This window comes from Microcaecilia unicolor, chromosome 2 (genome assembly GCF_901765095.1).
Source record: "Microcaecilia unicolor chromosome 2, aMicUni1.1, whole genome shotgun sequence".
Classification (NCBI taxonomy): domain Eukaryota; kingdom Metazoa; phylum Chordata; class Amphibia; order Gymnophiona; family Siphonopidae; genus Microcaecilia; species Microcaecilia unicolor.
Window position 1 is genome coordinate 45,180,532 of NC_044032.1, and position 16,018 is coordinate 45,196,549.

General features: G+C 41.5%; 1 protein-coding gene across 1 annotated transcript in view; it reads right to left on the reverse strand.

Moving 5' to 3' along the window:
• LOXHD1 (lipoxygenase homology domains 1) overlaps positions 1-15,382 on the reverse strand; it is a 439,720-nt gene extending 424,338 nt beyond the window's left edge. The window contains exons 1-5 of the mRNA XM_030192909.1: positions 15,238-15,382; positions 14,474-14,632; positions 12,431-12,582; positions 7,389-7,523; positions 3,388-3,561 (exon numbers count right to left, since the gene is read on the reverse strand). Coding sequence (XP_030048769.1) covers positions 3,388-3,561; positions 7,389-7,523; positions 12,431-12,582; positions 14,474-14,632; positions 15,238-15,382 — 765 coding nt within the window. The remainder of the gene's footprint in view (positions 1-3,387; positions 3,562-7,388; positions 7,524-12,430; positions 12,583-14,473; positions 14,633-15,237) is intronic.
• Between the last annotated feature and the right edge of the window lie 636 nt (positions 15,383-16,018).

Genomic DNA, 16,018 nt, shown 5'->3' on the forward strand with positions numbered 1-16,018 from the left:
GGGCATCTTTAGTTCCCATTATCGCCAAAAACCGGGGACGATCATCTCTAAGGGCGCCCATCTCTAAGGTCGACCTAAATTTCATGATTTGGGCGTCCCCAACCGTTTTATCGAAACGAAAGATGGACGTCCATCTTGTTTTGATAATACGGGTTGCCCCGCCCCTTTACAGGGCGCCCTTAGAGATGGGCGCCCCCGTTCGATTATGCCCCTCTATGTGGACAAGTTAGGAAAAGGAGATTTTATGACAGGAGACAGCATGATGTCAAAAAGTTGAAGCCATCTCCCCCCTCCCCCCCCCCCCCCCCCGTGCAGCCGCCATATTGTGTGACCCCCAGACATTCGCAGATGCTATTGAAAGCAATAGCAAGCTTGTGAGATTTATGACTGCCTATGTGTGTGTGTGGGGGGGGGGGAGGGGGTTATTTGACAGTTTTTTTATTTATTTGAAAGCTTCCCATATGTAACCTGAGGTTTGGGTTATTTTACATTTGTGGGGGTCCTGGGGTGTGAGCTGCGGTCCCACCGTAGATTTAGGTGCTCTGGAGTGGCAAACTTCTTTTAGCAGCTGCAGGAGGCTCGATGTTTTGTAGGGGACAGCTTTAAGAAAGATCCTGGCTCTGCCTGAGCCTTGGGGCCAAATTGTGGGGACTCCTGCGGATCTAAAAACAAGTCTGCTCTGAAGCATCTGCGGCAGGACCGTGGCTCACCCTTCTGGAACTCCTCCTTCCAAGGTTTAAAAAAACCTCAGGTTACATATGAGAAGCTTTAAAATACATTTTTTAAAAGTTGTAAAATTTTAAAAAACACACATAGGCAGTCATAAACCTCCCAAGTTTGCTATTGTTTTCAATAGCGTCTTCAAATGTTTGGGGATCACACAATATGGCGGCAAGCTCTGCCTACTGGCTTCAGCCCACAGAATGGGGCAGATAGGCTCATGCTGTCTCCTGTCACAAAACCTCCTTGAGTTAGGACAACTATTTTGCTGACTGGGTTTGGTGAGCGCTAGTTTTCCGGGGTATGGTGAGTAGTATGGTGATTCAGATAGGCCAACTGACCATTTCAGAGATTACCTTCAGCCAATGTAATAAAGTGCAGTAAGGACTTGTTTTCACTTCTAAATGTATTTATGTCATGGTTTTTTTTTACCCCCAAATCAGAGATAACACATTTATCAGACACTGTGACATAATACATGATTTCTAAACATTGCTGATCACCATAAAAATGACACATGACTTGTGTATGTATGTGTATGGACCCCATATGCAGACCGCAGGAGGTAGCGGTCAACGCTGAGCTTAGATATTCAATGCCGGGCCATTTCCGGTGACCAGCTTGAATATCTGGTTTATTTTTGGCCTGTTCAAACTTAACTGGCCAAGCCAATATTCAGCAGTGACCAGTTAAGTTTGAACCGGCCAAAGATAGGCCTGGTATTCACGCAGCCAAATAGGGCCACCAAACTCACACTGAAAATCAGCGGATAGCCAATTATATCATGCGATATAACCAGCTAGCCGCTAACTGCAAATTTTCAGAGGGTCATGGCTAGACACGTCCCACTGAAAATTTAAATGGCCAGGTGCCGATCCTGGCTGGTTAAATGCTTTTGAGTATCAGGGGGTATGTGTGTACTGCCAAATATTCTTGCATTGGTCCTGCCCATAGCACAAGGCCCTTAATGCTATGCTTGAACAAGTCTTCAAGATGCAGTGTGCCGTTGTCAGTAGAGAGGACAAAAACTGCAGCAGTGGGCTGACAGCATCAGATGAATGGTGGGATAGTAGGAAAATGAGGAGAGTGCTGAGGACAGAGAAGATAGAAGGGTAGTGTCCAATATGTAAAAAATAAAATGGGGGCTATCCACAGAAGCTTGTAAAGGGCCTTCTAAGTGGTTAAAGTGGTCCTGATAGTAGTAATAGTAGTAGCATCACATTAATTTGTAATCGCAAGCACTCATAGTGCTGGAATCAGTAAATAGCGCTCAAAATTTGGCACTGAAAAAAAACTGTCACTGAATGGTATTCTGTAAAGAGCGTTCCGGAATGGATGCCCTTAATAGAATAGCACATAGCACCGGAATCCACACTCAACTTTGGGCACGAGGATTTACACCAACTGAAACCAGGGGTAAATCACGGTGTGAAAGCTGAGTACGGATCCGCAATATTCTATAACACTGCACACATCTCAAGGGAATGCCCCTGGCCAACCCATCATTATGCCCCCTTTGCTGATCTGGGCAGAAACACTTAGGTGCTATTCTAAAGAGGGGTGCATAAGTGTGTTTTCACATGGATCTGCAGTTTCTTCCCTTTACATCCATTAGAACACTTTCTACGCAGAAAATTCAGTGCAAAGAAGTGTCTAATGTTAGACACCATACATAGAATTCCCCTCATAGGGCTGGATTCTATATAAGGTGCAGCAAGTAGTGCACATTAAATTGTGCACTTGGCCAATTTACGCGCGCTACTCAATGAGTAACGAGCCAATCAGTGATGATAATTGACCAATAACAATCAATTATCATCACTAATTGGCAATAATTGGAATTTACGTGTCCTTCTTTTTAGGCGTATTCTAAAAAGAGGCACACGTAAATTCCAGCGCACGTAGCTGAAAATGGGGTGTGGCCATGGGAAGAGTGTGGGTGTGTCAGGGCGTTACTCAGGTTTACGTGCATTGTTATAGAACTCGGGGGAATGCGCCTACATTTAGGAGCAGGTATTTACACCAGGTTTTCAGTGGCGTAAATGACTACGTCTAAATGTAGACGCGTTCTCCGGTCCTATGTGCTATTCTAGACATCACGCCTAACTTTAGGTGTGTTATATAGAATAGCGCTAGGCACGTTAATTAGATGTGTCTAGATTGTAGATGCCATTTACAGAATCTGATCCATAATGTGCAAAAAATATTTAGGGTACTTTTGTGAGTTTCTCAGTTGTTTTTTTAACCCATCCATTGAGACAAACCCAGTTAGTCAGGTTTTCACATGAGGTACTATACATTTGCTTACAGTGGAGGCAGCATACAATGGAGAGGGTCAAAGTACACAACACCAGCAATCCTCAAAAGAAGCACAAAGGGCTCTCAAGAATGGTACATGTGCTTTAGTAATGACCCAACACAGACCATGTTTTGGCGTGAAACAGCACCTGCCTCAGAGATCAGTTCAGCAAATCAACACTAATCACATGAACTGTTGCTCAAAATATAATAATCCGCGTTTTCAACAATCCACTCTGGGGTTGAAAATTCAGAGGTTTGATGCAGAGCAAACTGCCATGAAAACGCACCAATACATATACCCTAACCATACTCATATAGAAGTTGTGGAATACAGTTTAAAAATTAAAAAAAGCCAGAGGGACTTACTTCAAGTGTGATGCTTTTGATGTCTCCAATTCCTGGACCATAGGTCTTAAAAGTATGAATGGATCCTTTACTGAATTTGAAACTAGCAGTTTTTCCAGAAATGTCAGATCCTGATTTCTTATAGAGACGTGTCTTGTTGAATTTTCCTTTTGAACCCTTCATCTGAAGAAACACCTAAGAAATCACAGTGGATCTTCTCAGTATAACATTATGTTAAGCACAGATGTCATGAATCTGTTGGATCAGAGCACTGCTGTGGCACCTGATACAAAAGGATTGACATGAAGCACATAAATCACAAACATTGTTGGGCTATGAATTAGGTTGCCAACCACTGGGATTGGATAGCCTGGAAGTATTTTACATGGAAGGCCATGGCCAACAGAATAGAAAACTGGCCAATAGAAATGCCAGTTTTCTGCCAATGGCTATCACCTAGCTGTTTTCAAGTTCCAACCTCCACCCAATATCGCCTCCGCTTTTAAATTCTCCTCTTAGTCCACAATCAACTTTCACCTCCGGTGCCATGGGCTGATCACAACACATCACTCCAATTGATATGCAGCCCCTGTTGTGGTAACACATAGGAAGCATGGGACCTTGAACCTGTGCCTGCACAGAATGCTCAGCCATGTCCCATTCCCACAGAAACAAAAAGACTGTATAGGGGGAGGGACATGACTGAACATTCTATGCAAGCATGAGCTGAAGGTCCTGAGCTTCCTGTTACAGTATAAGCTACTGGTCCAGGAAGGAGGGATTGCTTCACTGCAAATAGCCTGTGGCACTGAAAAGAAAGTTGATGCCAGACTAAAGGGGAAAGAAAGGGAAGGTTGGAGGACACATGCTGAACCACCAGGGAAGGAGGAATAGAGAAACAGCTAGAAAGATGCTGGATATGATGGGGGAGGGAAAAGGATGACAAAGGGAAAATGCTGGGCACTGGACATGATAGAGAGAGGAGATAGGATGATAGAGGGGAGATGCTGATAAATGGGGGGGGGGTGCTAAGGCACGCTTGTCCTCAAGGGCTACAAGCAGACTAGGTTTTCAGGATATCCCTAATGAATATGCATAAAAGAGATCTGCATACTGTGGATGTAGTGGGCTATGGAAACAGAGATGATGTGGGACGGGGGCTAGGAAGACAGAGAGGGGATGCTGGACATAGAGCTATGCTATACTATGTGTTGCTTTTATTCAGGGAATGGTTCATCACGGATGACAAAAGTAAGGCCAACGACATCAAAGAAAGTGATACATAACATTCAAAATTACAGAACTGGCAGTCACATCAAATTGATTCTGTAAATAGAAATGTCTTAAGAGCCTTTCTGAAGAAGAATAATTTGTCAAAACCTGGACCTGTAGAGGTAGCATATTCCAGACGGAAGCTGCTTGATAATAGAGAGAAGAGTCAAACACCCTTCATTTCATAACACCTTTAAGAGAAGGAAAACGCAATAATGCTGGATTTTGGGTTCTAGCTCTAGCTTGCGTATGAAGAAAAGTAACCCAATCTGTTAGATAATATGGAGCATCACCATACATTATTTTAAATATCACAGTGCAAAGCTTAAATTTTGATCTGGCAGATATGGGGAGCCAGTGAAGCTTCTGCAGTAACAATGAAGCAGAATCATATTTGCCAGATGAAAATATCAGTCGAGCAGCTGTATTCTGGACTAATGTATACATTTAACTGCAGTTTTAGTGCAGCAGATGTACACAACATTACAATAGACCAGTCTAGATAGTACTAATGCCTGAACTAATAATCTAAAAGTGCTCACCTGAAAATATTTACGAATCGCCCTTAATTTTCTCAATATAATGAAAGATTCCTGAATGAGTGATGTCACATGATTGGAAAAAGTCAAGAGATTATCTACTTCCACCCCTAATAGGAAGATAGAAAGGAGGTCCTGGACATTGGGGAGGGAAGGAGGACAAGGGAGACAGAGAGGAGATACTGGACATGGCAAGGATAGAGAGACAATGAATGGGGGAGAGAGGGAAGAGTTAGTGAAAGATTGGGAACTAAGAAGCTTTGGAAGGAGAGAAAGATGTGGAATGGGAGTTCTGGGGTGAGGGAAAGAGATGGGAAGCTGTAGGTACATTCATTAAAAAGAAGAAGATTGAGGACTGAATGAAACGAAGTGAAATTTGGATAGAGAAGCAGAAATGAAACTGAAAGAGATGGGGTAAGGTGAAAGTGAAGAGAGGAGGAGAGACAAGAAATGGCCTTTATTTTTTTTATTTATGACATTTACTACTACTGCTACTACTACTTGACATTTCTAAAGCGCTACTAGGGTTACGCAGCGCTGTACAATTTAACATAGAAGGACAGTCCCTGCTCAAGGAGCTTACAATCTAAAGGACAAATGTACAGTCTATCCCACATTATCCCAAGGGAAGCTCAGGTTCAATGTGGCTTACATAACAAACACTATAGAATGATACATAATATGAAAAAGAAGTGGATTATACAGTGCAATATTATGCATTATAACATCATAGACTACATAGATAAAGTAGGGAATGATTGGCTGATGGGACCTGAGCAAAAGATTAAGATGGATGAGTGAATATGGATTCAATTTTCCAAGGTTGGGGGTTATTAAAGAGGATAATGTCTAGTAGGAAAGTGTCAGATGTTGAATCAGGTTCAAACTGAGTTCATTCTTTTACACAGTAGCATAGTAAGCCATGGCAGATAAAGACCTGAATGGTCCATCCAGTCTGCCCAACAGTCACATTCAGTATCAATTCAAGATTTAAATCAACAACGAATGTGATATTATATACTTGATCATGGTCTTTCTTTGGTGTTTCTGGGACATAGACCACAGAAGTCTGCCTGGCTGTGTCCTTATGTTCTAACCACTGGAGTTGCCATCAAAGCCCACTCCAGCCTATCCAAATCTGTCTTGTACCTGTTCTAAAATAGTAAAGTGGAGAAGCATTTTCGATATGACATCTAAGTCCGACTTTAGATGTTGCAAAAAATGTCCAAAATCTAAATAAGAAAGAAGGTCATTTTGTTTTCAAAAATACTGTTTCTAACAAGGTTTTGTGCTTTGGATGTTTTGGTTTTTGGTCCATTAAAAAAAAAAAAAGCGTCCAAGTGAAAAACAAAGAATATCAAGCCATTGGAATGTAGGAGGGGCCAGCATTTTTAGTACACTGGTCACCCAGACATCCCAGGAAATAAATGGGGCACCCTAGTGAACTTCAAAAACATGCCCCCAGGTACACATCTCACTGCCGCTCCCATATCTTGTCTGCTGAGCTCCCCCAAACCCACCCAAAGCCCACTGCTGTACACAATAGCCCTTATGGGTGAAGGGGACACCTATATGTGGGTACAGTGAGTTTCTGGTGAGTTTTGGAGGGCCCACAGTTTCCACCACAAATTTGACAGGTAGAGGAAGGTAGGGACCAGAGTCCCCCACTCGATGGTGCACTGCACTGACCACTACACTACTCCAGGGACCTGCATGCTGCTCTAATAGATCTGGCTCTAACATATTAGGCTGTCATAGAGGTTGCTAAATCTTATTGTTATTCACATTTGTGGGGGGTGGAAGGAGGTCAGAGACCACAGGGGGGTATTGGGGGTCCCCCAGTGGTCATGTGGTCATTTAGGGCACCCTTTTGTGCCTTATTCATTGTAAAAACAGGTCTAATTCAAAATGTCTTAGTTTTAGTCCTGGATGGTTTTGTTTTGTTCTATTATGGCTGAAAAACACCCAAGTGTTAGGAATGTTCAGATCCCACCTTTAACACACCCCTGACACACCCCCTTGTGATTTGAGCACACTTCTGATGGACTTCATAGAAAAACATCTAAAAATTGGTTTTGAAAATACTAATTTGGATGTTTTTGTGAGAAAAATTTCCAAATGCATTTTTAGGTCACTTTTTAGACATTTTTCTCTTTTGAAAATGAGCTCCATAGTCATTCAAGAACGTCCTGAGTGAGTGAAGGTTCTTACCCGGGCATCAGTCCCTGCTCTTTTCTTATCTCCGGTCTTCACAGTCACCTTGTACAGCACCCTCGCACCAGCTACAGAATTAGGCCGACTATCAGATCTCTTAGACCGACAGGAAAGAGCACTTCTGGAACACTTCTGTTAATCAAGGAGAAATATATGATTAAAGACTTAGGTTCCCTAAGATATTCTCAGAACTGTCCTCTTTACTGTAGACGTCAGACTAGACTAAAAAAAAAAAAAAAAAAACACAGAGTTCTGCTCACAGAGGTCTAAACTAAGTAAAGTTCAAAAGATGTCCTGAAAAGTTGATTGGCCAATTTGTAAACTGTGTACAGTAGACTTCATGGCTTGATTTCCTAACAAGTTCTTCTAGAGGCACAAAATGTGAGAATCCTATATGCAGTATCTTAGCATTTCTTCAAGAAAGCTTTGGGCAAGCACTAGCATTTATGCACATAAGCATAGACTTAGCCATGAAAGTGCTAGCGAGGTGCCTAAGGCTGCACTGGTTAGCGGTTGAAGCTTGAGGTCCCATCATATCTGTCTCAGAAACTTTCCGCTTATGTACCAAACCATCCCCTTCAATCAAGTCAGGGAGCAATTGGGTGGTACCCACTGTGTGTTGTATTAGGAACACATGTTTGAGGATTTCATGCTTTCTCAGTTGCTGCCTCTTTATTGTGGATCAAATTATCTCCTGAGCTCTATTTGATATCCCACTATGGCCATTTCCACAATTCTCTTAAGACACGGCTGTGTTGTAATAATTTATTATTCTGAAGATATATAGGTATTTTATATTAGGATAGAGGATGGCAAATGTATTAGGGCCTTGTTTACTAAACCGTGCTAGTGATTCCTGCGTGGCAAATGTGACGCAGCCTGTTCAAAATGATTGGGCTGTGGCCCATTTGAGGTGCTGGGAATCACTAGTGCGGTTTAGTAAAAGAGACTCTTAGTGTTGAGAGTTCTGTAGAACTTCTGGATGGACGGTTTCTAATTTAATTAGTAGGTGGTATATGAAAGTTTAATTGATAAAGTGCTACTCTACAATGGTGCATGCAATTTACATGGGCAGAGCTCTCAGGGAAAGGGGAGGAGATTTGATATACTACCTTTCTGTGGTTAGAATCAAAGCAGTTCACATATTAAATACAGGTGCTTATTTTATACTTGGGACAATGGAAGGTTAAGTGACTTGCCCAGAGTCACAAGGAACTGTAGTGGGAATCAAACCCAGTTCCTCAGGCTCTCAAGCTGCTGTATTAACCATCAGGCTACACCTTCACTCTGAGGGAAGGGGATGGGATTTGTTATACCACATTTCTGTGGTTAGAATCAAAGCAGTTTACATATTATTTACAGGTACGTATTTTGTACCTGGGGCAATGGAGGGTTAAGTGACTTGCCCGGAGTCACAAGGAGCTGAAGTGAGAATCAAACTTGGTTCTCAGGCCACTGCATTAACCATTAGGCTACTCCTCCCACATAAATACTGTAAATCATACTCTCACTGCCATATTTATGCAGCTGCTGTTATGCCAGGTCTACGGCTGGCGTAACTGCATAAATGTAAGACATGCCAGTGCTGAGTTATATGACTTTTCTAGAGGGAAATCTGGTTGCCCAGATGCACTTGTAGAATAGACTCTCTTTTGTCTGGAGCAAAACAAATGGCAGCCTCATGCCCAGAGAGGGAGGGAGTGGGTGAGGTATGGGTTTCAGCTTGATTCTGTGTCAGACTATTTTTTTGAACTGTTGTTATAGCCCAGGTGTTTTTGAGTTAGCAACTTAGGGTAGATTTGCTGACACTGTTGTCATTTATCAGAAAGTTTTCATCTGTAATGTGCACAACCTTTAAGGTGATTATACTCAATGTCACGGTTGTAACTGTAATCTGTTTGCCTTAATAAAAATTATTTGAACATAGAATCCTTGGGGCACCTAAATACAGGCACCCAATCGTAGATTTGCCCCTTGACCTTTTAATTCCTAAATGTATTCAAAACAATTATACAGAAAAAACTGATGCATATAAGGCTTATATCCATTCATATCTCAAAATGTTATTGAAGCATTTTCTTAATGAGAAGCAGACTTGGTGCTTTCTAAGAACACCTTCAAAAACAGTGACTGGCTGTAGGAAGTTATTACCATAACTACAGTTGATCTTCACTGCACAGAATTCCACAGGGAGGCTTAATTATATAGATGTTAAACTCAGTGGATAGAATGCAGCAGCAGGGCATAACCTGCTCAAATCCTGCAAATATTATAGGTAAAACTTGTAGGAAGATAAATAATGATTGGGAAGGGGCAGGCATGGTAGATGGAAAGCCAGTAGTAGATAAGTATGAAGTTAAAACAGGGAGCCTGAGGATTGGAGGGTGAAGGATAAGTTATTGTTTTCAAAGTTATTCAAAGTCGTTAAATCGCGACAGGATTGTGAAAAATTACAAGAGGACCTTACGAGACTGGGAGACTGGGCGGCTAAATGGCAGATGATGTTTAATGTGAGCAAGTGCAAGGTGATGCATGTGGGAAAAAAGAACCCGAATTATAGCTACGTCATGCAAGGTTCCACGTTAGGAGTTACGGACCAAGAAAGGGATCTGGGTGTCGTCGTCGATAACACACTGAAACCTTCTGCTCAGTGTGCTGCTGCGGCTAGGAAAGCAAATAGAATGTTGAGTATTATTAGGAAAGGTATGGAAAACAGGTGTGAGGATGTTATAATGCTGTTGTATCGCTCCATGGTGTGACCGCACCTTGAGTATTGTGTTCAATTCTGGTCGCCGCATCTCAAGAAAGATATAGTAGAATTGGAAAAGGTGCAGCGAAGGGTGACTAAAATGATAGCGGGGATGGGACGACTTCCCTATGAAGAAAGACTAAGGAGGCTAGGGCTATACAGCTTGGAGAAGAGACGGCTGAGGGGAGACATGATAGAGGTATATAAAATAATGAGTGGAGTGGAACAGGTGGATGTGAAGCGTCTGTTCACGCTTTCCAAAAATACTAGGACTAGGGGGCATGCGATGAAACTACAGTGTAGTAAATTTAAAACAAATCGGAGAAAATTTTTCTTCACCCAACGTGTAATTAAACTCTGGAATTCGTTGCCGGGGAAAGTGGTGAAGGCGGTTAGCTTAGCAGAGTTTAAAAAGGGGTTGGGCAGTTTCCTAAAGGACAAGTCCATAAACCGCTACTAAACGGACTTGGAAAACTCCAAAATTCCAGGAATAACATGTATAGAATGTTTTTACGTTTGGGAAGCTTTCCAGGTGCCCTTGGCCTGGATTGGCCGCTGTCGTGAACAGGATGCTGGGCTCGATGGACCCTTGGTCTTTTCCCAGTATGGCATTACTTATGTACTTATGTAAACATTGACCCCGCACATGAGCAGATGCTGAGTGGAAATTAACGCACGGCAGCCGCTAATATGGCTTAGTAAACACAGGGGTGAAGGTTGAAGAGAAGTTTTGTAATTAACAAAGAAGATTTTTTTAAATAGTTAGAAATATTGGGAAAAACAGTTTGCAAGAATAAGAATTACAATTCGGAGGGTTTTTTTTATGACTTATTATGAAGCTGCTCAGTGAGTGGACTGAGGTCCTTGAACTCAAAAAAACTGAGCTTCTGAAGTTTTTTTCCTCCCATAGCTTATATTGATCTTGTAGTACAATTATGGATTATATCATAAATTAGTACTATATCAGTATGTTGTCATAACCTTCTTGTTTAGTAGAGGTTCATGTAAGCATTTAGACACAAGAAGTGAACCAGAATAAGTTTAAGACTTACATTTAGGCGCCACACAGTCTGTGGCTGTGTCATGAAATGCCTTGCCACCTGCCTGGGGTCTCTCCCCAGCATAGCTCAGATCCGCCTGTACACTAGCACCTTCCGCCCACCGACTGGGTCCCAACCACCTCTGGGCAAGTCTCCCACTCTCAAATTATCCCCAGTGATTTCTAGATTACTGGGACCACACTCATAATGGTCCCACAGTTCCTAGAAAGCACTCACAGACCTAACACACAAACCACCAGGATTTTTTATCAATCCAGACAGAAGAGTCAACAAACTGAAAATTGTTTATTGTCCTAAAAATATGGAACAGTGAAACATAAAAAGTGCAATCAGCAGAACAATAACAGGTAACTGAAATATGGATAAATTATAACACTAACTAAAAAGTACTTGGGAAGGTCAGGACATATTGGTCACTGAGCCTCAGCAAAGAGATCCTGCTCACTTTTCTTCCTGGTTAAGACTGAGGAAAAAGCCAGTAAAATCAAAAGAAATGAGCTCCTGGGCCAATCAGAGCCTAGAACAACAATTTGAGAAAGTATACTGCAGACTGCCTTTCCAACAGGCCTAAATAAAGAAAAACAGCCTTGGTTCTACAGTAGCTTCAAAAAATAAACATGAATCACCTGCTGGCCAAACTAGAGAAATACACTTCAGGAAACAATTAAGGGGCCCTTTTACTAAGCCATGTAAGTATCTACTTGCACCCAACGTGTGCCAATTTGGAGTTACCACAAAGCTCTTGCAGTAATTTCATTTTTGGCATGCATCCAATATGCGTGTCCAAAATATAATTTTTATTTTCTGGCACGCATCCGCTACGCGTGCCGTGTCATTTCAGGCGCAGAGGTTATTACCGCCCGGTTTACGCGTGAGACCTTACCACTAGGTCAATGGCTGGCAATAAGGTCTCAGAGCCAAAATAGATGTGCTCCAATTTTTATTTTGCCGCATGTCCATTTTCATCAAAAATTTTTAAAAAGGCATTTTTTGCAGGCGCGCTGAAAAATGGATCTGCGTACACCCAAAACAAGCACCTACACTACCGCAGGCCATTTTTCAGTATACCTTAGTAAAAGGACCTCTAAAAGCAGTTTTACAGGCTTAAAACACACTGTTCTGTCACAGGCTGAAACTAGAGTTATCCAGTTAGTGGTGATATGCAAATAACTTAGAAAAACTACTACATTTCAATAATACTTTATCATGACATAGAAAGTGCTACATACAGTTGATGGAAGTTGTGGCTTCACTTGCAATCCAAACTTCCTTGCAAAGTAATCATACATGTGGGGGTCATTCATTGAGTTATACTGTGGGAGCACATCCAGGTGGCCATTTCTATATTGGTAGCCTCTTGAAGTGGCACTTAAGGTACGGGCTATGGACATTGGAAAAAGAAAACAAAGGAAGCATTAATCAACCACTAGAACACACTTCTATTTGAGTTCTTATATAATACTTCTGTAAGATAGGTTTATCATTTAAAAGATTACTATGGTGGAGGCACTAACGATCTTGCTACTGGATAACAACAAAACAAAAATTATAAAACCCAAGTAAAATTGTTTCTCTTTGAAATTTAGGTACAGATCCGTAGCTATAGACTTCGGACCTTGCACTTGGTACGTTTGGAAATGTCTTCTTTATTTCAAAAGGCCGAGTCAATGCAGCAGGTTGGTCATGGTTGGCTACCATCCATAAAGGCTTCGAGGACCTACAAAGCCAGATGTTTATCAATAGTAACACTATATTGGCACTATTTATATTATTGCAAAGCTTTGAAGTTAGACATGGAACTGGGTGCCAACTAAATAAAGTATCTTGTATGCATTTCTAACCAAGTGGTGAAGTACAACAGAGGAAGACATAAAGGAAGAAAAAAGGGTGTTCATTTGTTAGCATGTTTTCGGTTCATTAAAGTACCTGAAAAGTTTTTGTACGTTGATTTAATAGACATACATTTGATTTCTATGCATTACAAAAGTCTAATGTAGATTAAAACATTTGTATTAACATGAATTCTTGAAACAAACAAAAAATAAAAAGAGAGAAAACTTGGGCAAAAACGTTACATTTTATGAAAATGAACCAAAAATGTTTTGCCTAACAAATTAATAGATAAGGAATGATATCTCTCAGATGTTCACGTCTATGGTTGGTAGTTGAGATATATCCCGGTCAGTATAGGCAGGAATAAGCGGGCATACTGGATGGGCAAATTGATCTTCACCTGCCATCATCTACTCCATTACGATTTTTGTGTGGATGAATTGAAGGAAAGGACTTCCATGTTAGAAGATAGTACTACTGTATACTGCTACAGGACAAAATTAGAATCAACGCAGGTATAAAAAGGGACTTCCTAGATGTAAATAATAAAAAACAATTTGAGAAGTCCAGGGGAATTGAAGGTGATGAACCAGTGAAATAAATGGTGATCTTTCTGCTAAAGCTACTGGAAATTCAATTTAGGAAGGACTTTAAGACTAAACAAGCCTATAGAGTGCCTTCTCATAACATCAGCAACAAAAAATACCCAAGACCACTAGGGAAATACCCATGGCTTTCAGCACTGTCTCATAAGTCACTCTAAAAAAAAAAACTCCTCTTTTCTATGTGACCCATTCCCAACTTGTCTGGAACTTTCTGCTTGGCATCTTTCCTTTGATGTTGGCTCTTATCAACAACAGTATTAGTACTAGCCAGTTCCCTAGTTCATAGAAGCATGTGATTGTTAACTCTATCTTGACCTTGGCTCTATAGCAATTTCAAACTTCTGCCTGGTTTCAAATATTCCCTTTCTAATGGGCTGGAAAAAGTGATGCAACTTCAACTATGCACACTTTTGGAGGATACTAGTATTTTTCAAGTTAGACAAGTCAGGTTCCAGGGCCATAGAACAGAGTCATTACTCATAAGAAACGTCAGACTCACAGAAACAGAACAAAGCCTTGCGATCTGCAGGGCTTCTTTCTGTTTCTGTGAGCCTGACGTCCTGCACGTTGTACGTGCAGGACGTCAGACTCAGTCAGAAGAAACCAAACAAAGGAAGAAGACTTCGGCTGGCGGGGGCTGGGGTCCCCCGCCAGCAAAGGTAGCAGGTGGCGGGTTGGTGGCGGGAAGGGGGGGGTTGAGAGGGTCGCCGGCAGGGGGTCCAGGCCCAAATCTACAGGAGCCCAGGCCCCCTTGGCCCCATACCAGCTACGCCCCTGGTTTAATCTAATATTTTTCAGGACCGCTAAAATCCCTAAGAAAATAGGAACACTTACCAGCAAAAGGAGCCCTTTTACTCAGCCTGGTTTCTATCGGTCTGTGGTTTAAATTTACTCTGTATTTTCGCAGAGAATTCATCCAGACCTCAGGCTTGTTACGTGGATCATTCCAAGCAGGCTTACCCCGTGGGGGAGAAATATCCCGGAACTGAAATCCTGCAAGATAATCAAAGAGGCCACATTTATAGTTTATTAATATTTGATAGACCACCTTAGCTGGCATGTAGGTCAAAGTACTTGCAATATCAAATTTTGGTTAAGCAGAATGAAATTACAATGTATGACAGGAAAGTAGGAACACAATCGCTAGAAACACGCATACTGCTTAATATAAAAACTAAAAACTAAGTAAATAAAACTAATCAAACAGAATAGTTCACAATAAATCAAAATTAGTCAAAGTCAAAGCAAGTGCCCCTAAACCATGAGGCTCAACTCAGTCCCCAATGCTAAGCAAAGATTTTATTATAAAAGAGTTTCACTAAGGTCAGTGTGAGCCATCTTTTAGCACTCCTTAGTAAAAGGACCTCATAGTGTTTAAACATTGGGTTGTAATATTATAAGACTGAATTAAAAATCAGAACAAAAATGAGGGCTTTTGATGTTGTAATGGCCAACTGACTTGTCTACAAAAACACTCCCAATTTTTGGCTAGAAATGCAGCCTTAAAATTGAAGCAGTCTATTGCCCATTGAAAGAGTAATAGCAGAGTGTGGTACACAAGTACATACTCATTGTCACAAGGACTGGAAGACACTTACCAGTGGAGGGCCGAATGCGTGGCACAGTATTGGCTGGATAGGCATCCCTGGGCTTAATGGCTCCAAACTGATCCTGTGAAGTTTGAGGCTGCAGAATGCCAGTGACTGACGGAGAAGAGTTATAATACTGAATTTGTGTGGGCATTATTAGCTAGAAATGTGACCGACAAGAAGTGATGCAGCAAGACCAACAGGTGATGAGGAACAGAAGTCCAACTTGCACTTAGTAACTCCCCACCTCCTACAAAATGAAAGCAGATACATTAGAGGACATTTATAGGTTATTTAGCTCTATTTGTTTCCTTTATTCTGACATATTCTCCACAAATGTGGACCAACCAGCATTAGAATCAGAATGGTAGTATATTTTCAAAAATGGTGCCAGTGGGGCAGAATAGAGTGGAGATCTCTCCTATTTCCACTAGCCCACTAAATAGCTCACAGTAAGACTAGGGGTGGTCTGGAGGCTGAGTGGGTAGGTATTCAGAAGGGAGGCCGCAGTTTGGGAAACAGGGACAGGACAAGGGGCTTAACCATGAGGTACTTTTTTTTTAAACTGTGGCCCAGCTGGGAATGTGGAGGGTTCAACCATGGACTAGGGGTGATTTTGGTTCAGATGTCATTTACAGGATTTTTCATTTTAGAGATGGGGGTTGTTTGTTTTTTTTCAGGGGCACCGTCATCAATAGTGTGTACTTATTATATGATAATAATATAACATAGGCACTCACACCACTTCCACTCTCCCAGACTCATAATAAAGTACTAGGAGCAGAAAATT